Raw genomic sequence first — 25,435 nt, forward strand, 5'->3', positions numbered from 1 at the left:
AAAAGTGATTCAGTTATACATATATATATTCTTTTTCATATTCTTTTCTATTAGGGTTTATCACAGGATATTGAATATAGTCCCCTGTGCTATACAGGAGGACCTTGTTGTTTATCCATCCTGTAGTTTACATCTGCTAATCCCAAATTCCCAGTGTATCCTTCTCCCCTACCCCTCCCACCTTGGCAACCACAAATCAATTCTTTATGATAAAACAGACGTTAATTTTAAAAAATCACAAAAAATATTTATTTACAACGTTGATGAACACTCTGAAGGTGCCATGAGGTTGGGGGAGAGGGACCTCACCTAGACCACAGAGTCAGGAAGGGCTCTTGAGAGAGTGACATATGAGCTGAGATCTGAGAGATAATAGTTAACTAGGAGGAGTGTGGGCCTGGGAAAAGCCAGCATTCCAGCTAAATGAAACTGCATGAATAAAGGACCCCAGTCAAGAGGGAGCTCCATGCTTTATAGGAATTGTAAGAAGGCAAATGTGGCTGAAGTGGATGGTCTGAGGGAGCAGGTGGCATGAGATATAAGGCTGAGAAGGAGATAGTTAAGACTTTTTTGTCTTTATACTAAGAGCAGTGAGAAGTCATTTAAGGGTTTTAAGCAGGATTATTCAAGTATTCAAATATCTCGCATTTGAATTAGCTAGAGTGTTGATGTGTGCTAATTAGAATAAAACATTTAGATAATGCTTTAGATTAACATTATAATTTAGGAAGCTTCCTTGAAACTTATCAGAGAAGCCTAGGGCAATTAGATGAAGGATTCTTAGGATAAATGTGGTTTTTGTACAGACTTGGTGCAATGGTACAAAACAAGTATTCAGGAAACAAGTATCCTTAATATATCTCTGTAATTAATACAAAAAATTGGGTTTGTAGAAAAGGATGTTGTGTTTTTGGAGAACAGTGAAATAAAAGGATATTACACATGATTGGTGTCTGTCACATTAGTTCCATTTGACAGAACACCTAAGATTAAAATTATAAGTCCAGATTGACATCTTATTATACTTATTTAAATGATGGATTTATTTTCTTTGTTGTACTTCTAAAACAGATTCATTTTGTAAAGAGCATTTAAATTTTGCATCTAGAAAGGTTGTTTGAGAAGCGCTGAATATTTAAAATGGTTAATAGTCATGATCATTGTTAACCATTTTCTGAAGGGACCAATCTTGCAAATCACTTTTAAGATAGAATTTATAGTAATGGTCCCTTATATTAAGGAGCTTTGATCACACTGTTGGTGGGAATGTGAATGAGAACAATGTATTTTCTTTCTTTCTTTCAAAAAAAATTATTTATTTTATTTTTGGCTGCGTTGGGTCTTTGTTGCTGCACGCGGGGTTTCTCTAGTTGCGGAGAGCGGGGGCTACTCTTTGTTGCGGTGCGTGGGCTTCTCACTGCGGTGGCTTCTCTTGTTGCAGAGCACGGGCTCTAGACGCGCGGGCTCAGTAGTTGTGGTGCACGGGATTAGTTGCTCCGCAGCATGTGGGATCTTCCCAGACTAGGGCTCAAACCCATGTCCCCTGCATTGGCAGGCGGATTCTTAACCACTGTGCCACCAGGGAAGCCCGAGAACACCGTATTTTCAAATACAGTTTGACCCTAAATTGTAAAGTTGAACACTTTCATTCCCAACTATCCATTAATTTAATTCTTCGCTATATACCCTAGAGAATCTTTTGCATATTTGTACCAAGAGATAGTATAAAAATAATTCATGAAATCATTGATCATAATAGCAAAAAACTGGAAACTCAAATGACCAGAGAAGATGAATACATAAATTATATATCAGTAGCAAGATGGAGTATTATATAGCAGTGAAGTGTTTGAACTATATGGAAGGATCTAGAAATATAACATTGAGTGAAAAAACAAGTACCAGAGGACTATATACAGTAGGATACCCTTTTATAAAGCTCAAAACCAAGCAAAACTAAAAAATATATTAATTATGGATGCAGACATATGTGATGATATTATTTTTAAAAAGACAAAGGGATGATAAAATGCAAAACTCAGGCTAGTAGCTACCTGTGGAGGACAGGTAGGGAGGTGGGATAGGGAAAGAACTCCTAGGTTAGTGCAAAGATTGGTCACAGTCCAGTTTTAGGTCAGCTTTATGGATGTAGTACTCATGGTTGTTGTGCTTCATAACAGTACTTTCATGCACTCTTTTGTATGTCTAGTTTAAAAGGTTATACATATATGGATGTATATTGATAGAGTAATAGTAAGAGTCCTACTTAATAGTACATATTTATATGCAGATGGCTTATATGCAGATTGCAGGAACAATTTAAGAATACAAATCAAACTGGTAATTGGGAAATTTTTTTTTTTTTTTTTTTTTTTTGCGTTACGCGGGCCTCTCACTGCTGTGGCCTCTCCTGTTGCGGAGCGCAGGGTCCGGACGCGCAGGCTCAGCGGCCATGGCTCACGGGCCCAGCCGCTCCGCAGCATGTGGGATCCTCCCGGACCGGGGCACGAACCCGTGTCCCCTGCATCGGCAGGCGGACTCTCAACCACTGCGCCACCAGGGAAGCCCGGGAAATTTTAAAATGTGCAGAGAATTTCTCTCTGTATAAAAGATTCATTTAAAATTTATTTCAGGGAATTTTTATTACATTCATCATTCAGAGGCTCAGCTGACATATTTGATTTTTATAACTTTGCAATAGGTGGCAAAAACAAAAAGAAATGAGGACATCATGGATCACCATCACACTAGAACATAGATTTGTTATCAAACTGTATTATAAAGATTTCTTAAACCTAAGAGCTACAACTCTGAAATTTTTTCTGAAAATACACCATATTTTATGTTCTTTATATACTCGCAAGGTTGACATGAGTTAATTGCATAGTTGAAAATGGTAATTACCTGGTAACTATTTATGTATCTCATGAAAGCCTAGGATTGCAATTAGCTCTCTGTTTATTACCATGTCACTTGTAATGGTAAAGTATTTGCAAAATGTACATTCTGTGGTACTCTTTTCTTCCCTCTGAAATTCAGATAGCATTTTACTTTAGCAACAAATCTTTTAGACTTCTACGTCAAGATGAAGGATAGTTTACTTGCACTTGTCTTCTGCCCTGCAAATATCCTTGATGGGTGAGGTAAATACTCATAGTGCAGTGCTTATCCCAAAGGTTTAAGTCAGAATTGTGGAAAAAGAACCGTGTATTCTTTTTGAGATTTCTATAACAGAGATCTACTGAAATGTTACTAGAGAAGTATAAAAATTAGACTAATCATCTCGGTGTCATTGAGCAATCAATGGATGTTAGGGTACTGAATTGGTGGTCAGAAGAACTGAGCTTGAGATTCCAACTTTATATTTGCTGAATTATGATAATCACTTAACATCTTTGTGCCTCACTTTCCTTGAATTTATAAACAGAGATAATAGCTCCTCTGTCTTCTTCATAGAATTGTTATTAGAATGTAAATAAGTTGATATACATGAAAAACCTTTACAATCCCTCCCAAGGAATATGCAAATGTTTGTCACTAGAGGAAGGTCTTTTTTATTTCTCATACATATTAAAATTCACAGGGGGAGGAATAAATTGGGAGATTGGGATTGACATATATACACTATATATAAAATAGGTAACTAATAAGAACCTACCGTATAGCACAGGGAACACTACTCAATACTCTGTAATGATCTATATGGGAAAAGAATCTAAAAAAGAGTGGGTATATGTATATGCATAACTGATTCACTTTGCTGTACACCTGAAACTAATACAACATTGTAAATCAACTATACTCCAATAAAAATGAAAAAAAAAAGACCTAAGGTTCAAATAATAATTATTTCCTAAAGGGTTTCAGTTCTGTCATACAATAAACAATGGATTTATAAAGATTAAAAAAATTCACAGTAAACTATAACAAAAAGCTCATTTAGGGTGTTTAAGAAATCACTATGATACTAGATTAATTTCTTAATAGAAATAAGAAAATGACTATAGAGTCTGCTTGAAAAATCATTTTATTGATTTTCACACAAATGAACTATTTAGATGTAAATGTCAAAGCAAATCTACACGGAATCTGCAGGATATCTAGATTTATTAATCAAGTCAAGCCCTTCTTTTGTTATTTAACCTCCAGAGACCAGTATGGTCCTTTCTCTTCTTTATTTAGGTATGGAAGAACCAGAAGTCATGCCTCTCATGAATATTCGCTGCTATCGTCAATGCAGTAATGTTGTGGACAGGTTGGATTGACCCCTAGGTTTGGAATTTTTCTACCCCAGGGCCTGGCTTGACTTGTAGTTTTGAAGTCTTGATCAGCTTATCTGCAAGTTGCCTTTGCCACAGAGAAACAGATTCATGTACAGAGAGACTGATAATGCACCCTAAATCCATTTGCTAATTTACAGTAAGAAATATCATAAACTTATCTTCATAATAACACTAATGCATTACTTTGCTTTATAGTTACTAATCTTTGAATTCATTAGCTCATTTTGGAACCTCATCACTTAACGACTTTTGAACAGAATGATCTCATTTGTTTATTTTTTTGTTTTGTTTTGTTTTTAAACGAAGGGGCAATCTTTTTTAAAAAATTAATTAATTTTTGACTGCATTGGGTCTTCGTTGCTGCGTGCTGGCTTTCTCTAGTTGCGGTGAGTGGGGGCTACTCTTCGTTGGGGTGCGTGGACTTCTCATTGCGGTGGCTTCTCTTGCTGCAGAGCAAGGGCTCTAGGCGCGCGGGCTTCAATAGTTGTGGCTCACAGGCTCTAGAGTACAGGCTCAGTAGTTGTGGTTTAGTTGGCTTAGTTGTGGCTTAGCACATGGGCTTAGCTGCTCCGCGGCATGTGGGATCTTCCCGGACCAGGGGCTAGAACCCGTGTCCCCTGCATTGGCAGGTGGATTCTTAACCACTGCGCCACCTGGAAAGTCCCGATCTCATTTATTTCTAAACTGCTTATTTTCTCTATTTATCAGGTGGAAAATACCAAAAAGTGCAAAGTAGAACAGGAGACCATATCTTAGTTGTCAAAAATAACATGCTGTTAACAATTCTTCACATTTCCTTCCTTTTCTATGCCTATGTATATAATTGAGATCATATTGTACATGCCATTTAAATGTCAAAGTTTTCTTTTTTTTCTGGTTAAGATGGCAATCTATGACTTTTGTAAAAACTTTCGAAGTGTAGAAAACAAAAGCTCAAATCAGAAAATGAAAACCACATACAGTTTATTACTGTAGTTAACCATCGTTAACATCTTGATATATTTCCTTCCAGTGTTTTACTCCTTTTAATTTAATTGAAAAAAAAAAAAAAACTTAGTCGGGATCACTCCAAAGCAGGAATGTTTGGAGAGACAGCCTCTGGCTGGGCTGGGAATCAGGCAGCCTCCATTCTCAAGTCTAGCGAACTGGAAGCTGCAGATCAGCACTCTTCTTCCTGGACAGGGGTAGCAAGAATGAATATTTTCTTTTAAAGCTCACTTGTTTCCGTATTCTAAGCTGATTTGTACATTCTTCTCTTTTTCTCCCAGCATCTTCAAGGCCACCGACACCTCCCCCATGCTTCAACAAGTTATCCTTGATGGCTTCTGGAAGCCCATTCACTTCTGCTTAACGAAAGACTCCTGCCCCCATTTCACCTTCTCCTGCGGTGACTGAGGAGGTGGTAGGAGGCCGCTAGTTCGGAGCTTCAAAGGGACCTGCAAACCTGAACAGCGGAGTCGGAGCCCTAGCCCCGCCGCAGGGTCAGGAGCGCCCGGGGGCTCCACTAGGAGGCTCCGTGTCTCTCTATGGAAGGGTTACGACCCGGGATGCCTTCGTGGCTATGTCCCCGCTCCAGGGGAGTGTAGCTCGCAGAGAGGCCAGCCCAGCCTCATCGCTCCCGAGGTTATCATCAGAGCGCAGCTCCACGTGGCTCTGAATCCTCACATCCCGCTGCTCTTGGGAGGTCTTTTCTCGTCGTGAGGTTTTTAGGCCCGACGCTCGCTCTCAGCCTCTCGGGAGATTCCGGCAGGCCTCTGTCCCAGAAAACCAAGGGTCCGAGCTCTCTGCCTCGCTTTGCGAGCCAGGCGAAGTGCGTCCCTTCTCGCTTGCCTTATGCCGGGCGAGGCGGGGACCGCACTACCGTGCCGCCAGCCGGAAGGGGGGACGCTCACGTGCTTCCCTCTTTTTTCCAGCCGGTAGCAGTGGATCCCGCGAAACCACCGTTCAGCCTACCAGGGTCAGTATTATATTGTCCTGAGAGCTCGCACAAGAGGCAGACAAGACCATCCACTCGGGCTCGGCTGCAGAGGCACCCCTTCCCTCCCCCCTCGGTTCGCCCGGACCGCCCGCAGTTGCAAGCGCGCCAGCCGCCGCCGATTTGCCTCGGCCTTTGACAGCTCGGCCCGAGCACCTCCGGGCCTCGAGTCCCGGCTCAAGGGGCGGGGCGAGGCGGGGCGAGCGAGCGCTGGGCGGGGCGAGCGCGAGCGGCGGCGCGAGGAGGGAGCGCCCGAGCCCAGCAGAGCCAAGCCGAGCTGAGCGGAGCGGAACAGGGAGGTGCTGCGGTAGGCAGGCAGAGCCCGGCCGGCCGCCTGCGGCTCCGCGCCGATCGTGCTGCGTCCCCGGGCTCCGCGTACCCCCGCCTCTGCCCAGGCTCCCGCAAAACTTTTATTCTCTGGGGTCCCCTGGGTGTCTGAAGGACTCGGAGAGCTCGGCCCGCTCTGCGCTCCCCTGCGGCGGCGACCAAGGGGACGTGCATCCCTCACCCGCGGGGCTCTAGCGCCTCGCGCCTCTTCACCTGCCGATCGCTCCCCGGAGCAGCGAGGGGGCACCCACGGAGGCGCCGCGCGGGCGCCAGCGCCCCGGAACTCTCCCGCCCACCGCGGCAGACCCGCCCGGCGCAACTTTAACTTGATTTCTCTCGTCCAGCCCCGGCACCCGCGACTGCTGCTGCCACCGCCGGCGTCTCGGCAGCCGCCGCCTCACAAAGGGTCGTAGGGAAGGGAGGAGGCGCGGGCGGCGGGCTCAGACGTCGGTGTGCTGGGCGCGGGCCTCCGGCCGCAGAGGCCGGAAGACAAAAGGGAAACTGCCTCTGTTCACCGTGCGGGCTCGGAGCTGCCTGCTCGTCTGTCTCCCGCCCGGCTCCGTGAGCCTCCTCCCCCTAACCCTCGGCTGCTGCTCCGCCTCCCTCCCCGCGGGCTGTTCCCGCAGTGCTCCGGGACCCGGCGAGCTTTCGGGGCGCGCGTCGCTGCTGGTGGTTGGGGCTCTAGCGATAATAAATGATAGAGGATACAATGACTTTGCTGTCTCTACTGGGTCGCATCATGCGCTACTTCTTGCTGAGACCTGAGACGCTTTTCCTGCTGTGCATCAGCTTGGCGCTGTGGAGTTACTTCTTCCACACGGACGAGGTGAAGACCATCGTCAAGTCCAGCCGGGACGCCGTGAAGATGGTGAAGGGCAAGGTGGCCGAGATCATGCAGAACGACCGACTGGGAGGGCTCGATGTGCTGGAGGCCGAGTTTTCCAAGACCTGGGAGTTCAAGAGCCACAATGTGGCCGTGTATTCCATCCAGGGCCGCAGAGACCACATGGAGGACCGCTTTGAAGTTCTTACGGACCTAGCCAATAAGACGCATCCATCCATCTTCGGGATCTTCGACGGGCACGGGGGCGAGGTAGGAGTTCTCTGGGGCTTTGTTTTGAGTGTGTGTGTGTTTGTGTATGTGTAAACAACAGGGCGTGGTGTGCATGTCGGGTAGCACCTGAGTGCGAGGGGCGTGGTGATGACCTGGTGTCGGGCTGGACAAAGCCACTAGTTCCAAACGTGGCCAAGTTGCCAGAAACACCGCGGGATCCAGACCTCTTGTACTGAGGTTCCAGTGTGGGGGAGGAAAGGTCATCCGTAACCTATTTCGTGCCTCATAATTTGTGAGGTTTCCCAAGGCCAGAGCCCAGCAAATGACTGTGTTAGTTTTGCTGGGAGAGTTAATGGTTTCTACAGTGAACTTTGGCCCAGGGCCTCAGCGCCCCTGTTCTGGGGTTTGAGGCCAAGCTAGGCGCAAAGAAGGAAGAAATCTTTGATTCTCGTTAGGAAAAAGATAAAATCTGCAGAGCCGAATCAGTGAGGACTTAGTAAGGATGAAGGAAGCTCTGACTCCTTTCCAGCTCTTTCACCCTGAGGAGGAACCCGAGGGGCAGTGCTGCGCTTCTTCCCAATTCCATTAACTTTGCAAGTGCAATCCGGCCACTTGACAGCAGCGCTTCGCTGGCCGCCTGCTTTTAGCTGGATCGAGGCACGGGACCGAGATGCCTCTGGCCTTTGCAGAGGTGGCAATCCCCGCAGAGGTAGCGGTGCCCAGATTTCGCCCCTGCGCCCTGGCTGGCATGGGACGCAGACGTCTCCCTGCTTCTAAATTCTTTTATTTGGGGTTCATGTGGGAGCAAGAGATGAGGTTAGAGGCCGGTTCAAGTCCCTCTCCCGCATTTCTGCGGCACCCTGATTGCTTGTCGGGGCTCAGATTTCCTGGAGGTCGGGGCGAGAGTTGCCTTTGGTCCTTGGGCATCGTCCCAGGCGAAGTGAGTGGCAAATGAGGCTCCAGAGTGGTGCTCCAAAGAGTAGCAGGCCAGCCACCCCATCTCTCTAAACTTGGCAGTTTGGAAGTTTCATTGCTGCATACTTTTTTTTTTTTTAAGCATACTTTCTTACTCCCCGCACTCCCTCTTCACCACCCCTTCTTCATCATTTCCTCCTCCCCCCGCCCCCTCCTCCCATCCAACTTTCCCCCCTCAATTCTCTTGCCTCTTCTGGTCTCTGGGTGGGCTGTAGGGGATATCATTCTCTTTCAAGCTTGTTCTTTGGCCTTTGTTTTGGGTGAACATTGAGAACGCTCTCAACTGGGTATCTTAACTGCATTCTCTCTTTGATACAAGGTCACTTCACCCAACCCTCTGCTAATCTTTCCCACATACTGTATGTACCTACCTGGTAGAACCAACTTTGCCAGGAATGGCAAACTTGATTGGAAAATTTATTTGGTAGAGCTGAAATCAGTTTTTGCTATCTTCCATCCACCCTAGCCCTTTCTATAGTCTGTGTTTCAAAACGAAGGTTTCTCACTGATTGTAAATTTGTAGCCTCTTGTGTAGTATGGGGGTTCTTTCCTTTCCCCTTGGGTAGGTGAAAGATATGAAGTTAATTGAGTGAAGGGACGCTGTGTATTTGGGTAAAAAACATATCTGAAAGATAAGGTTGCCAATATAATGGCTGATTTGTTTCCTGGTCTGAGTCAGAATGTCTATATTTTCATTTTATGTGCCTCGACTGTTGTAAATCATTTAATAAAGCTTGTATTTATTATATACTTTACATTAAAATTGTTGGCAGATGATGATCTGATTCTTGTGTTAGAAAGTACAGTTTTATTCTTAACTTAAAGGTCTGGATGTAGTATTAATGTTGTGAAACTCTGGGTTGTGCTCGTCTGGGTGTGCTGTATTGGCATGTTTTGAGCCTGCACATGTAAGTGAATGGGTATTTTTAAATTTTCTTCTAAGCTGATATTCTAAAACGTGAATATTGAAGACTCCAACAGATTTCAGGTTGAAAAATTTCCAGTATTATCTTTTGGCAAATGTACCATTCAGAAAAGGGACATGCAAAATGCTTTTATTTAACTAGAAATATTTTACATGTATAGGGCTTTTAGTTAAATTTTTAAATAATAAAGGAGATCATCATTGTTAGCTAAACTATGAAATGAGTTTCATTGTGCCTTATATTAAAAAGTGCTGTTTGCAAAATAATTAATATTATCAGTACCCTGAAAAACAGAACAATTGTTCTGTCTATAACATCCTACGGTGCATAGCCAGTTCATTCATTTTGGCTTTGTTTTAGGGCAAAATAAGGAGTTATAAAAAAGAGCTATTTAATTGCTATTGGGAATGTGATGACAAACAATCTTAGGTATTTCTCTCTTCCTTTTTCTTTCATTCAAAGAGAATCCGACCATCTAATTCTTGTCTTCTGTGTTGTTTAGCTTCTTTAATATTCACCAGAGGAGGGTGCCACTGTTTGATTTTGGTGTAGATGATAGTTATCACCTTTCAGAAAAGAGGAAGCTTTTTCTGAACTCTCTACATACACATATATGTTGTCCGTAGTGTGGTATGGAAGATGATGAGGAATTTAATTTTATTTCTAATAATTCAAACTAATAAGATAGGCTATTAAAAATCAGGACCCATGTACAATGGTAGTGCTTTTAGATACAGAAGGAACCTAAGCCACCTTGTATATCTATTTCATTCTGTTTTTTAGATGAGATGTTTATTGATGGCAGAAGTTGTGACCTTCCTTAGACTGCATGGCTTATTCAAGGCCTTCAGTTTGATAAGCTTTATATTAAACCAGTGGACAAATTAGTTTGCATATTTACCTAGGTAAATAGATAGTACACTAGGGATACAGAGGTGAATGAGACATGATTCCCATTCTCAGAAAGTTTCAGTGTGGTGAGAGAGATAGACCTGCATACCAGAAATTATAGTCATCGTGTGCTTAGGGTGTTATTGGAATACTGAAGAGGGTCATTTAAATCAAATTGGAAGGTGCGAGGCCCTGGGAAAGACACCTTGAAGGCATCATTTACTGCAAGGTTAAAAGTGTAGGCTTTGAATCTGTGCTCTGCCTTAAACTAGCTGTGACCTTGGCAAGTTGCTTAAGCAGCTGTATCTGGGAGTTTTTAACCTGAAAAATACGGATAATAATGCATGTGAGGTTCACTGTCATCAGTTGTATTAATACCCTATCTAGAAAAATACTTGATGGAGAGAAGGATGTGGAAGAAGAAAGCTTAGAGACCAAGAAGTCTGCAGTGTTGGGGCAACAGTATCCAAGGGAAGGAAGGAGACTCTACACATGAAAGCCACAACTTTGATCACTAGAAAGGTTAGATTAGATAATTCATTAGTATCCACCGAGCTCTCTATCACTGTTTGTTCTAACTTCCGGTGAACTGATTATTAATTTAGGATTCCAGGTATCCTAGCATTGGGGAAGTAGCATCCTGGCTTCAGGTACAAATTTTCTGAGTAGTGAAAAGGAATATTCTTTATGAATAATTAACAAATTGGTATTCTGACTTGTACCTCAGCCTCTTCTGAGTTGTTAACATGAGTTAGTTCTCTTGAGTCTGTTCAACTGTGTATTTTTGACAAAGCTATGTTCAACTGTGTATTTTTGACAGAGCTATGTCTCCAGACTTGTTATGCTGAGGACCAGACTCTGGATGGCTGACTTCCAGATGGATGATAGCTTAATGAGACATGTTTTTTTTGGAGGTGCTATGGGCCAGCTTCCTTACTTGATTCCCTTGGGCCCTTGATAACATTCTAACCACCATACTATGAGTGGATGGTTGAAAGTGTGTGTGTGTGTGTGTGTGTGTGTCTGTCTGTCTGTCTGTCTAAAGCTATGGCAGTGACTCTTTTGCTGTATAATGAAAATTAAAATAACAAAAAGGAAAAAAATAGCTTAGATTGTATCAACTAACGTGGAAAGGTTATTTTTAAAATTACAAAATACTGTTTATCTAAGAAAATTGTTTTTGATACTTATCTATAATTTTTATCCACAGGCAAAATGTGTTTTTTGTTTTAAACTTTTTGTTAGCTAGAAGAAATATCACTGACTGTTTGAGGCACCTTTGTCAATTTTCATGGCTGAAACTTATGTAGAAGAATGATTGTTATGTGTTCTCTATGCTTATGGACATTACTGTATTAAAGGTCATATATCATTGTATCATAAAATTGACACACAACTTGGCCAGTGGTTTAAGCTTAGAGCTCCACACTTCACATCAGAGAGAAGCTATACTTCCGGTGCTTGTCAGGGGCTATAGTCTTGAGGCTTAGCACTTCTCAGAAGCTCAGAAGAAAAACTGCCTGTGGAGGGTTGCCTGAAGGATATTTACAGTCTAGTTCTTTAGATGAGTGGTTCTTTACTTTTCTTGAGTCATGTTTCTCTTTGAGGATGTTATGAAACTACCGACATATCCCCCAGAAAAATGGACCTGAGCATCAAGTTTTGTTTATAATTTCAAAGAGAATTAGATGCCTGAAGCCTCTGGATTTTAGGTTAGTCTAGATAGAATAAAATCTGTCTCTGATAAATCCAGACCTGCAGGGAGCTGTGTACCTAGACCCCACCTTGCCCTGATTGCCTTTCTCCTCCTTCCTCTCTGTCATTTTGCATTTATTGACTTGTGTGCTGGCATTTGTTTGTGAGGATTGTTATGAGGGACGGTCTCCCAAAGCTCTCTGACAAATCAACTTTAGGGATGTCACTGAGGACTTTATTTGTTACAGTATGTAATATCCTCTTTATGAGGACCAAGGAAGAGAGAGTTCTCTAAGAGCTTTTTGTTTTTATCTTAAGGATGCTGAATCATGTAACTGATGGGATCATCCTGTGTTTGTTGGCTGCCAGAAGTGTTAGAGCCAAACCTCTGACCTACCTCTAGCAAGTGTGCAGAATTTTATTAATTTGGTACATAAACCTCACTCCCAGGACAGCTTATATTTCCTACATTTAGTTTTCCTATGTCCCATTTTTCTCTTTCTCCTCTTAGATATGTCATTTTATCTTGTGGTATATGTATTTATGTAAGTTTCATTGGCTACTCTCTGAAATAAGATATACTACTTCCAAATAAATAAATTATGAGTGGCATAATGAATGATCTGCCTTCCAGACGTTACAACTGATGTTAGTAAATGTTGGGCTCCCACATTACTGATGTACAAGAAGCCTGTAGATTTAGTGTGGACAAATGCCTTATGGTTTAAGAGAAAATTCAGGTTATTTTGGTTTAAAATGGCACATTAACATTTCTGCCCCAAAAGGGGGAGGCACTTTCCCTTTTTTAAAAAAATAAATTTATTTATTTTATTTATTTTTGGCTGCGTTGGGTCTTTGTTGCTGTGCACGGGCTCTCTCTAGTTGAGATGAGCAGGGACTACTCTTCACTGTAGTGCGCGGCCTTCTCATCGCATTGGCTTCTCTTGTTTCGGAGTACGGGCTCTAGGCACGGGCTTCAGCAGTTGTGGTGCGCAGGCTTAGTTGCTCCGTGGCATGTGGGATCTTCCCGGACCAGGGCTCGAACTCGTGTCCTCTGCGTTGGCAGGCGGATTCTTAACCACTGAGCCACCAGGGAAGCCCCGCACTTTCCCTTTAATAACCCATCCCTGTCCTGTGCTTAGCAGCTGTTTGTAGGTGAATGTAGGATCCTGACTGCTGGCCATGGTGCATCTTCTGAACAGATTGTTTAGAAATTCAGTTTAATTAAACCAACATTTTCTGTATAGTCTGTGGCATAACAGAGTTATGCTCTCTGTGATGCCCAAGATGAATCAGTATATTCTCTGTCCTCAGGGAGCATTCCATCTACTTGAAGAGATGAGTTTTTAAAAAATAGCAGAACTACAAGATGCAGTTGGACCACCTACAAGAGAATGGTGGCCTGACTGAGGGAGCCTGGGGAGTCTTGGATAATTTTGAAGAAGAACTGACATTTGACTATATCCTAGCATTTCAGTAGACAGAGATTGGGTGGAGGGAGGATGAAAAGATGACATCACAGGTGGAAGAAAAAGTGTGAAAATGGATCAGAGGAAGTAAAATCCAGTCACAGCTGGAAGAAAGGCAGGTAGCTCTATTTGTTTAGAGCAGGCTTTCCCCATATGTTGTAATCTAGAAGCCCACTCATTTTTCTTCCATATTTAAGTACCTTCTGTTTCATGATATATTTCATATTGTTTTTTATTGATTTATTTTTATAAATTTATTTATTTATTCACTTTTGGCTGCATTGGGTCTTCGTTGCTGCATGCAGGCTTTCTCTAGTTGCGGAGAGCGGGGGCTACTCTTTGTTGTGGTGCGCGGGCTTCTCATTGTGGTGGCTTCTCTTGTTGCAGAGCACGGGCTCTAGGTGTGTGGGCTTCAGTAGTTGTGGCACGTGGGCTCAGCAGCTGTGGCTTGCGGGCTGTAGAATGCAGGCTCAGCAGTTGTGGCACACCAGTTTAGTTGCTCCGTGACATGTGGGATCTTCCCGGACCAGGTCTCGAACCTGTGTCCCCTGCATTGGCAGGCAGACTATCAACCACTGCGCCACGAGGGAAGTCCCATATTGTTTTTTAGGTATCTGTTTTTTTAAAGTTAAGTATATTTGTTTAAAAAAGAAACTTCATATCAGCACTTTGAGTAGAAAGTACATAAAATGAAATTCTTGGCCTCCAACTTGCTAATAATCTATCTCCATCTTGATGGAGTAGAACGATTCTAAAAAAGTTCTTCTCCTAGTCTCTGGTTGCCTCTAGAGTCCTTCTGTCCCCCTCGCATGGCTCTTTATGAACAGAAAGGTGGCTTTTAAAATTTAACTGTTCAATTAAATTGAAGTGAGGCAGGTTGCTTGTTCCCTTCGCAGGTGGAAGGTACCTCTGGTGATGCCACTCTTTGAGGAACCCTGGTTTGGAACAGCTTTCCACTGTGTGGACTCATGTGACAGATGAGATTTCATGTGTAACACACCTCCATGGGGAACCCAGAATGATAGGCAGTTCACAGTGTCCTAGCAGAAATTCCACCCCCATTTCTAACGCAGGTACATGAGAAGACATTATAGGCATAAACCTGAATCCTTTCTAGCTTAGTTTAAAAAGTAAATAATTCATAAGTTTTTGGTACTTGAGCCATTATTGGTTACAAACTGTGACTACTTACAATGACAGGATACACAGTGTCATGTGTGTTGGGACCCACAGTTGAGGAGCCTTAGCCTGGAGTTTACAGTATACCCAGGTGAGGAGTTGGAGATGCTGCTGGAACGTTTGTCAGCACTGACACTGAAAGCCACACTGAGGAGCCTGGGCCATGTGCTGTAGATACTGGAGAACCATTGGATATTTTTGAGCAAGGGAATGGCTTTTAAATCCATGCTTTAGTAATTCTGTTCCTCTAATCTATATAGAGGATTGATGTGAATGAACAAGATAGAAAGGGTGTGTGTGGGGGGGGTGTCAGTTGGGGAAGCCTGGGCCAGAGCAGTGAAGAGGAAACCTAGGGGTGTGGGCCATTGCTGGAAAGGGGGAAGGGATGAATTGGAGACCCTCTGAAGTAGTAAGACTGCTGTGGGGGTCCCCAGTGTGACAGCATCAACATGATAGAGGGCGGTTGATAGAAGAGCAAATTTGGGCAGTAGTGAGAATAGTGTGAGTTTGGCTGTAAATTTGTTTCCCTTTTTCCCTGTATATTTAGATGTTTTTTGGGATTCATAAAATGTTTGTTGACTGTTTAGCTCCCCAATTTGTAAAACATTATTTCTGTCATACCTTATCTAAATGGATACCTTTTAAAACAATGAAAATATACATTGTATGTAATATCTGATTTATTCAAATGGAAAGGCATTTATTACTATTTTACTTTGTTAACAGGAATAATTTAGGCTTTGTTACGAGGTATAGTTTTTCCAAGACTAAAAAACAGAACTATATCTTCATATCTCTTAAATGATTTCATTTCCTTGACACTGCTTTTAAAATAAAAAATATGTATATCATTCAGTCTCAGATGAAAATGTTCCCTGGGCTCTGTTCAATTTAAATGTAAGCACATAATTCGTCAGGGACTCAGATTTTTGAAAAGTGATATTTTAATTTTGAACGTTAGTACTTGAAGCATTTGTTTTATTCTAATTTCTACTTTAATCTTGAACTACTTCAGTAATATAGTTTTGTGGTTTAACTTTTATTACCATTTTAATAATCCTATTTAATAAATATGAAAGTAAATCTGCAGCAAATTAAACATATTTAAAAATAAATTAATTTTAAAATTATAAGAGTAATATAACTACATGATAGATAGTATAGAAAAGAAAAAAAATCACTCCAAATTTCATTATCCTGTCACATCCACTGTTAGGATTTTGGTGTATTACTTGCTCGTCTTTTTTTATATGCATTTAAAATATAATTTTACATTGTTATACATATAGCTTTAAATCTTGGCTTTTTTTCACTTTGTATAATCCTGTAAACCCTTAGTTATTTTGCTCCACAATTCTGTATTATATTTCTAACATATTTTTTAGTGATGGAGTGATATTTTACTGAATGGATAGATAAATTACTCAATTGCTTCCTTATTGGTATACATTTAGGTTCCTCTAACTTTTCACCGTTATAAGTAACATTGTAATAAGTGTTTTTGTGCTTTTACTGTAATTTGGATTATTTCTCCAGGGTGGATTTCCAGAAGTGGGATTTCTGGATCAGAAGAGAAGTAAAGAAACCACTATTATTGGTAGTAATGATATTAATAATGGTTGACAATCATTGAATATGTATAATATGCCAGGTAGTGTTTAAAGTACTTTACTTACATTACCTAATTTTAATTATCATAACAATTTTTGAGGTAGGTACTGTGTTATCCACATTTTACATATGTAGAAATTAAGGCACTGAGAGGTTAAGTAATTTGCCAAAGGACTGTCCACAGTTCATAGATGGTGAAACTAGGATTTGAAACTGGGATTCAAAGTTAGAGCTATTTACCTCCAAAGCCTGTGCTATCAGTTTCTGGTTGGAGTTCTACAAATCTCATCATTTGGGCAATAAAGTGCAGATAGCATTGTTAGGTGGACCCTGCCTGGTCTTCTTGTGTTAGTCAGTAAGACTTGGTGTTTCTTCTTTGACAGTTATGTCCCCGTGTCCCTGTGACACGTTGCTCTTGAAAACTCTACGCTGGAACCTTGGTAGGTAGATCTTATAATTACCTGAGAAAGTCCTGAAGTTAAAAAAATTAGAGGTCAGAAGTCAGAGCAGGCGGTGACTCACACTTAAACAGCTGTTCTCAGCCACTCCCCTTCTTTGCTGGTAGAATCTCTAACCCATTACAGAGAATCCCGGACGTTTTTGCCTCTTGACTCATGAAAGGCTTGCATAGACGTTATGGTGGCATTAACATAGCCATTCTCAATAAACAATAACGATTTATATTTTATTTTAAAGTACCAAGGGCTTGACTTTAGAATAAGTATGTAGGGGTGTGTGTATATTTGCATAATTTATCTTTATACTGAAGCACGTTTTTTTTTCCCCTTTTTTTTTTTGAGGGCCAAAATAATTTCCTAATACATAAATGACTGTAAATTTAAAAGAGCAAAATACTGTTGTTTCATTTGTTTATTTATCTATTTATTATTTTTGTTATTTATTATTGTTGGGTCTTAGTTGTGGCACACAGGATCTTTCATTGTGATGCACGGGCTTCTCCCTAGTTGTAGCGTGTGGGTTTTCTCTCTCTAGTTGAGGCACGCAGGCTCAGTAGTTGTGGCCCACGGCTTAGTTGCCCCGTGGCATGTGGGATCTTAGTTCCCCACCCAGGGATCGAACCCGAGTCCCCTGCATTGGAAGGTGGATTCTTTACCATTGGACCACCAGGGAAGTCCCTTTTCATTTGTTTATAATACTGAGTTGGTATGTTTACTTTGAGTAGATGCTACGTCTTATGTTTCCATTCCAGAAGACTACTTAATACTTTGTTCTGTTAGTCAAGCCCAGTCTTTAGTGATGGCTAGTTATACTCTGTTTTTAATATAAATCTGCAAGTCAGGCATCTCTGGGCCTGTAATCACTTGGAAAGGGTGCCTTTTTATAATTTCTACAAAAGTGTAAGTCACCATAGCAGTAGGCTGTATTTCTGAGACTCACATTCTTTACTATACCGTCCATCATTGTTGCCCTCCTTGTTCTGCTCCTGTGTGAGCAGCTGACAGATAATCTGTGTGTCTTAGTTGCTAAGCCGAAGACCAGTTATCCACTGCACATTATGCAGCAAACCTTATGACTTCCCTAGAGAAGTGAATACTTATTTGCATTTGCTTTTCAACATTGTTGATCCTTATAAATGTGAATGGGGGTTTAATGCCCTGTAGTAATAAATCTTAAATATTTGAAGTGGTATTTTTAACAGGACAGTGTACATTCAGCACTGCTCTTGGGCAGTAAAGTTTTACACCTAAAAACATTACAAAATTTTTATTCTCTTAGTTATAGAATTGCCATAGGTCAGAAACTGTTTTATTCTGATAAGTATATACCATTTCCTTTTTAATCTAGTAAGTGCTTTCATTTCTCTTTTTAATTAAATAAATTAACTCTTAGTTAAATTAGTCACTGGACATTTTCTGGCCAATAAGCCTCTTAACTGACACTGTCAGGACTTTATAGAAATTGAAACATAGATTTCGATCATACTGTTCACCTTTTTGATCCTTAGTATAACGAGATGAATTTTCTATAAGAACTGAGTTGCACAGGTATGTGATAAATATAACTGTACCAGAATTTGGGATTAAGAAGTTTTTACTTCTCTTATTTTAACACTTAGATGTTTTTCTAAATTTCTGTTTAGAAAGAAGATAAATTTTCTCTTTAGATAGGCCTGGCAGGGATCTTGAATTGTCATATAATCCAAATATAGTGCCTAAGGCTTCACAGCTACATGAATAATCTATTTTTAAAGACTTTCATCAAGGAGATTCCACATTGGTCCTGGAGAATTTTTTTCTCTGTAATCCTCTCAGGAAAATCGTCTTTATATGTGAACTACATCCCTTTGGTTTAAGCCTATTTCTTTTAGTCTGGCCTCAACAGAGATAATTTAGGATTAAGTTGTTACCATTTGTAAATCAGTAAGATTATGGTAATCAAAAATCTCCTCCCCCCATATTAAATAGGTACATCAAATTTACGGGAGAAGTACTCATCTCAGAAAAAGGAGATACAAGATAATTTCAACCGAAGACAGAATGATGTTTCCAGATAATCAATAATGCCTCCTTTTTGTAAAGAGCTAGTTTGGCAATAAAGGAAATGTTCTCTTCCAGTTTTACAGATTGACTGGTTTTGTCTTTTATGTCCATTGTCAGAGACTTAAATGCTTCAGCTGGAGTAAATTTGAGCTGCATATCTAGGTGGTGCATTATTTGAAAGTTTTTGGTTGCAAGTGACAGAATACTCAAGTGGAAGCAGCTTAAACTCTAGGGACATTTATGATCTCACATAACAAATGGCCTGGAATTACGTGTTTCGAAGGTCGGTTAATTCAGCAGCTCAGTGACTTCAAGTCTTTATATAACTACATCCAGAGACATGAAAAAGAAACTGTACCTGTCCTGCGTTCTTAAAGCCTGAGGAAAACCTTCCGAGAAACTACCCCTCACATCTCCTAGGCCAGAATTGTGTCCGTGTCTAAACCAATGGCTTGGCCATGGGAATACTATCACCATGATGATGAACTCTGACCCAACATAATTCACCCCATGTCTGGGGAGGAGCCCAGCTGCCTCTGGAGGTCATGACAGCCTAGAAAGGTGAACGAAACTAGAGTTTTGTTATCTAGAAGAAAGGGAAGTGGGAATGTTTGTTGGTTGGACCCCGCAGGTGGGAAGGGGGTTCAGAGAAGGTAGCCTAGAACATTTCTTGTCTACACATTTGCAACCTCGTGGAAGAATGTTGCTGTAAAGTATATAACACTGACATGGTGGCGGGGGGGGGGAACTTAGAAGACTTCAGAAAAGGGTAAACCATCTTATTTTCGAATTGCCTTAGGGATGACTTTGCCTGGAAGCTGAGATATAAATTTGGTATTTTAGGGTTCCAGGAAGTCTTGAAAAACTATGAGGAGGTAGTTTCCTAAATAATTCAAGTTTTCTCTCTGTTCTCTGTAAAGACCCAAGGAGGGACCTGGGTGTTTGGAGAGTAACAGGTGTTTTTTTTTTCTCTAATATATGACTGTGTGTTCAGTACAGTTAATGCTATTGATAAATGTGGAAGTATCACAGCAGGTCTTTTGCTGGCTATCCATTTTACCATCTTTCTGTTTCAGAAAATGAATTTGGTCAAATTCAGTAGGATTTTTGTCCCTTAATTATTAAATGTCATTAAGTTTTATTATTTTGTTTAAAAATATTTGAATCTACTCAAGGCCAAGGAAAGGAGATTCCTGGGAGGTTCAAAATTTTGTACGCATTTTGGAGCGGGGCATTCTGGCACTGGTCTAGGCTACAGGGAGGAGGGAGGGCATTAAAGTCTTCAGATTTTTCTGTAGGACAAATGAATGCACTTGGAATAAATTCTGTGTGTGCCTATAGAGTACTCATCCTACTCCTGCTATAGATTGATTACAACAAGGACATCTTTTTGTTTTCCTGACTGATTATTGCCAGTCGATAGAAGTACTTACTGAGTAAACTTCCCATTTAATTTTAGTAGCTTTTCTGGTGATTCACTCACTACATTTTTTTCCCCCATAAAGATATGCAATCATAGTGTCTACAAATAATGTACTTGTGTCTTCGACTTTCTAAATAGTTATACTTTTTGTTTTTGTTTCCTGCCTCAATGGACTAGTTAGAACAGAACAATGTTCTGTAATACTCATCATAGTGGGTGTTATCATGTTTTTGTATTTGAGATTATTTAAAAAGTTTGAGATGAGGGGAATGTGAAATGGCTTCAGTTTATGGACAATAGGGCTAAAGTTTCTTTACTGATATAATGAAAGATGAAAAGCAATGGTAAAGTCAGAGCCAAAGAAGAAAGGATTTTCCAGGGATAGTAACATAGAGAATGAACAATCACAAGAAAGGACTAGAAGTGAGTGTAGATATGATGCTGAAAACCAGAGTGCATTGATTACATGAAACCAAGAACACTGTCTTTTCTTCTTTGGGGAAAAATTGTCATCACTAGGTCCATCTCATGAAAATGTCCTAGGAAGCATTAGTAGTCTAAACAATAGGCATAGTATGGGACGTACAAGATACTGATTCTGCAGGTTGTGGAAGACCTAGCAAGATGAGATGCACGTAGGAATCCCTCCTTCTGGTTCCAGAGGAGTGGAAGGTCTGGAGCCATCTTCCCCTGGCACCTCTGCCGGTTTTGGTGAAGGTTATCCTTTTTTTCCCCCTGGGACTTCAAGAAGATCCTTGCCCTAATTTCTTCTACATGTTTTGTAAGAAAACGGCAGCTGATTGTGGAAGAGTCTCATACTGAGGGGGTTAGGTCCTAAGTTGGTGTAAAAAGACAAGATCATGTATAGCCAAAATCTCCCTGGAATGTTCCCTCAAATTGACTGTAAAGAACAGTGTATGTGATGTTGTACCTCTTATTCTGTAGAGCAATATGTAGTTATAAATGTATAATATCCCAAGTAACATATAGTATAGAATAAAATGCAGTATGTGCAGGTAAAATATAGTTTTAAGGTGTTTTAAATGATATAAAAGAATATCTTGAATTTGTGTAAATTTGTAAATAGTACCATTTCACTGTACCTTCTGTAAGATAATAGAATAAGAAATTGAAGAATATTTTTGAGATTTTCAGGTGATGAGAGGAACTTCTTTTAGAGAGAACATGTTATATATTTGTGTGATCACTTTGAGAAGATTTAGTTTCTTAAAGTTTTAAAAGTACAAGGCAGAATAAACATGTGGCTTTTTGGAGTTAGGAGTAAGATTAATTTATCCTGATTATTTTGAAAGTTAATTTTAGAGAGATAATTATAATGCCATATTGAATACTTTATTTTTTTTGCGGAAGGCGGGCCTCTCACTGTTGCGGCCTCTCCCGTTGCGGAGCACAGGCTCCGGACGCGCAGGCCCAGCGGCCATGGCTCACGGGCCCAGCCGCTCCGCGGCATGTGGGATCTTCCCGGACCGGGGCACGAACCCGTGTCCCCTGCATCGTCAGGCGGACTCTCAACCACTGCGCCACCAGGGAAGCCCTGAATACTTTATTTTTAATCTAAGTGCCAGCCATATCTTTCACGCTAGATGGGAATACAGAGATGGGCACTCAGCCTGGTAATTTGTATTCATAAATACATAGAAGTAGTTTATACTTGCTATTTCTTTCTTGCCTATGGCTTGAGATCCTGGGGGATTTTATTCTCCAGCGATTTCAGAAGAGAGACCAATCAGGAATTCTGACCTTTCCCACTTTCCTGGTGTCTCTCCTGAGTGTCTGATATGGTACCTCAGGCCTAAATTCTTTTGATAAATGTCCGGTCCTGGGTTTGTCTAAGAATGAGACTTTTTGAGCAGCAAGGAATTCTTGGAAAGGAAGCTTGTATTTTAAGTATCTATGAGATCCAAACGGCTGCTGATGAAGAAATCACGCGAGTAAAGAACTGGGATCCTGACAGTGGCCAGAGAAGCTCTTTACAGTTTCCTATTAGAGCCATAGACCCTGCTCTGGTCCACAGAGCCACATAGTGATGGAAATTTTTTATCCCCAAAGGATTATGTAATGCAAGCAGTTTTAGACATGAAAGAGTACAGGCAGGCATGTATTTTGGAAATATCGCATAAGAGGGAATTCTTTGATGGAAGGGACAGCTAGTTTTTTTTTCTCTCTCTCAAAAATAGGATAACAGTGGGAGTGCCCAAGTGATGTTTCCACTTTACCAGAGAGAAGCCCTCATCTCCAGCCTTCATGGTGACTGTCTGTTAATGGAGATTAGGGTATCCACTTTCTTCATTTAAAAAAATTTAACATTGGTACGATATTATCTGATACACAGTCCATATTCCAATTTTGCTGATTGTCCCAACTGTCCTTTTTAAAAACAGCTTTAGATATGATTGACATACAGTAAATTGCACATATTTAATATATACAATTTGATGAGTTTTATATATACCTGTGAAACCATCACCACCATCAGGATAATGAACATATCCATCACCCTCAAAAGTTTCTTCATGCCCCTTTGTAATACCTTTCTTCCAATGTCCTCCAATCCCTCCATCACTGGGCAACCATTAATATGCTTTCTGTCACTATAGAGGTAGTTTGCATTTTGTAAATGGAATTTATATAAATGGAAATATACAGTATGTACTTCCTTTCTTCCTGGCTTCCCTCCCGGCCCCCCGCCCCAGCATAATCATTGAAATTCATCTATGTTGTTGCATCTGTCAATAGTTAATTCATTTTTATTGCTTAGCATTCTGTTGTATGGATATACCAACATTTGAACATCCATTCACATGATGTTGGACAGTTGAATTGATGCCAGTTTTTGCCTGTGAACATTCATGTACAAGTCTTTGTATTGACTTTTGCTTTCATTGCCTTTGGGTAAATACCTAGGAGTAGAATCGCTGGATCGTATGGTAGGTGTATATTAGCTTTCATTTAAAAAAAATATTTATTTATTTATTTATTTATTTGGCTGTGCTGGGTCTTAGTTGCGGCACGTGGGATCTTCGTTGCAGCGTGCAGGATCTTTTTTTTTTTTTTTTTTTTTTTTAGTTGTGGCATGCCGGATCTAGTTCCCTGACCAGGGATTGAACCCGGGTCCCCTGCATTGGGAGCATGCAGTCTTTGCCACTGGACCACCAGGGAATTCCCAGTACGTGTATATTAGCTTTTTAAAAAACTGCTAAACTGCTAGTCCAAAGTGGTTGTACTATCTTACATTTTCATCCTCCGTGTATGAGAGTTCTAGTTGCTCCACATCCTTGCCAGTCTTTTAAATTTTAGTACTTCGAATAGTCATGAAGTGGTTGCTTAATGTGGTTTTAGTTTGCGTTTTCCTAATGACTAATGATGTGGAGTACCTTTTTAATGTACTTTTAGGAAGATGGTCTTCTTTTGAAAACACAGAAGAGGATGGTTATTAAATCTTGGTTTTCTTGTAAAATCTGACTTTTATCGTCATCTCTATGTTGTGAGTGAAAAAAGAGAATAAGAAGTGAAAGGGGTAGGAGTGGTTAGACATGACTCTCTCTTACTGAGAGAGGCTAGGAGTATAGCCAAAAAATAAGAGGTGTTGAGAGGTTGCACAGGGTAACCAAGAAATCAGATGAAACAAGGAGAGTGGATGAGAAGACCAGGGCCTGAGACCACTAAGGACAGTTTGTATTATCAGATTCTTTCATGTTCTTAAAACCACATGTTCTTGTATTCCAAAGGAAAAATCTGAAAGAGACTTCTCTTAAAAAAGTGCCTTTGAAAACAGAGACTGTAGACACTGCTTCTGCTTCCTTTCTACTTATTTATCTCCTATTATCATCTGACTCTTTTTCAAAACTGGTTTTTTTGCAGGTCTCCAGAGGCCTCATAACTGCCACGTGTGATGGCTTGTTTCTAGCCCTCATCTTCATAGATTTTTCTGTAGGATCTGGCTTTCTTGACCACCTTTGTCTTCTTAAGACTCATCTCCCCAGCCTTGGTGACACACTTATGTTTTTCTTTTCCTCCTCTGACTTCTGTTAGGTTTTCACTTCCTTATGAACCTGGGTTTTGAGGACAGCTGTACTCAGTGTGCTGGTGCCATTTTGTTTCTTTGCACCAGAATCTTTGCAGCTCCCATGGATTCAGTCATCCTTTCTGAGCAGAGTGCTCTCCTTCCCATCTAGAGTCCACATCTTTGCATGCTGACTTATTGTTTTCTTTCTTGGTGTCACCTCCATAACAACCTGTCTGAAACCGAATTTGCCTCCTGTGTTCATAGATTAATTTCATCTCCAGACTTGTCACTTTCTGTCATGGTGCTTTTTCTCAGTCTCCCACTCTTGAAACTACCATGTCACCTTTGCGTCTTCCCTCTTCATTCAAGTCTGTGAGACTGTGTCATACCTCTCATCTCTGTCTCCATCTTTATAGTCACGCTGCCACCATCCTAATTCAGGCTTTTCATCACGTCCTGCTAGGATTGTGACAGTGGCTTCGTAACTGGTCGCTTAGTCTCTGGTCACTTTTCCTTCCAATCTACTCATTGATGTCTCTGATAGATCATTCTTCTAAACTCACTGGGTTGTACATTGTTTCTTTTTAAAAGTCTGTGATTTCTACCAACCATGATTTATTTCTCTGAAATTTGTAGAGTTCTCCTAATGGCATCCCTGACTACTTTACCTTACTCAACCTTATCTTCTGTTTCTCTCCTACACAAAGCTCTGCACTGCAGCAAAATTGGTCTCCTTATTATTCCCCGAATACCTGATGGGTACACATGCCCACTGCTGCTACTTGTTAAAAGCTCTATTACATTCTCTGAGAGATTTCTCATTCCTCTTCCCATAGCTGTGTCTTGTCCTTATTCCAAGGCTTCCCTCAATTTCCTGCTCTTCTGTGAATTCTTCCTTGGTAAGTCAGCTTTAAGTAATCATTCCCTCCTTTGAACTTATGATCTGTGACAGACAATTGAACATTTTGTGTTTTGACTCATTTTTTTTTTTTTTTTTTTGCGGTACGCGGGCCTCTCACTGTCGTGGCCTCTCCTGTGCCGGAGCACAGGCTCCGGACGCGCAGGCTCAGCGGCCATGGCTCACGGGCCCAGCCGCTCC

The 25,435-nt window shown here is 41.1% G+C and overlaps 1 protein-coding gene across 4 annotated transcripts in view; it reads left to right on the forward strand.

The window, feature by feature from the left end:
* The first annotated feature begins 4,090 nt into the window (after positions 1 to 4,090).
* Positions 4,091 to 25,435, forward strand: part of PPM1L (protein phosphatase, Mg2+/Mn2+ dependent 1L) — a 353,976-nt gene continuing 332,631 nt past the window's right edge. For 2 of the 4 annotated variants that reach the window (XR_003680160.1, XM_024124286.3), the window contains exon 1: positions 6,546 to 7,678. Coding sequence is in view for 3 of the 4 variants with exons in the window: in XM_024124286.3 (XP_023980054.1) it covers positions 7,280 to 7,678 (399 nt within the window). In the remaining variant the exon portion in view is untranslated. Of the gene's footprint in view, positions 6,241 to 6,545; positions 7,679 to 25,435 lie in introns of those variants that run through there. The other 2 variants (XM_028490691.2, XM_028490697.2) reach the window with 2 other exon arrangements.

This window comes from Physeter macrocephalus, chromosome 1 (genome assembly GCF_002837175.3).
Source record: "Physeter macrocephalus isolate SW-GA chromosome 1, ASM283717v5, whole genome shotgun sequence".
Lineage (NCBI taxonomy): Eukaryota > Metazoa > Chordata > Mammalia > Artiodactyla > Physeteridae > Physeter > Physeter macrocephalus.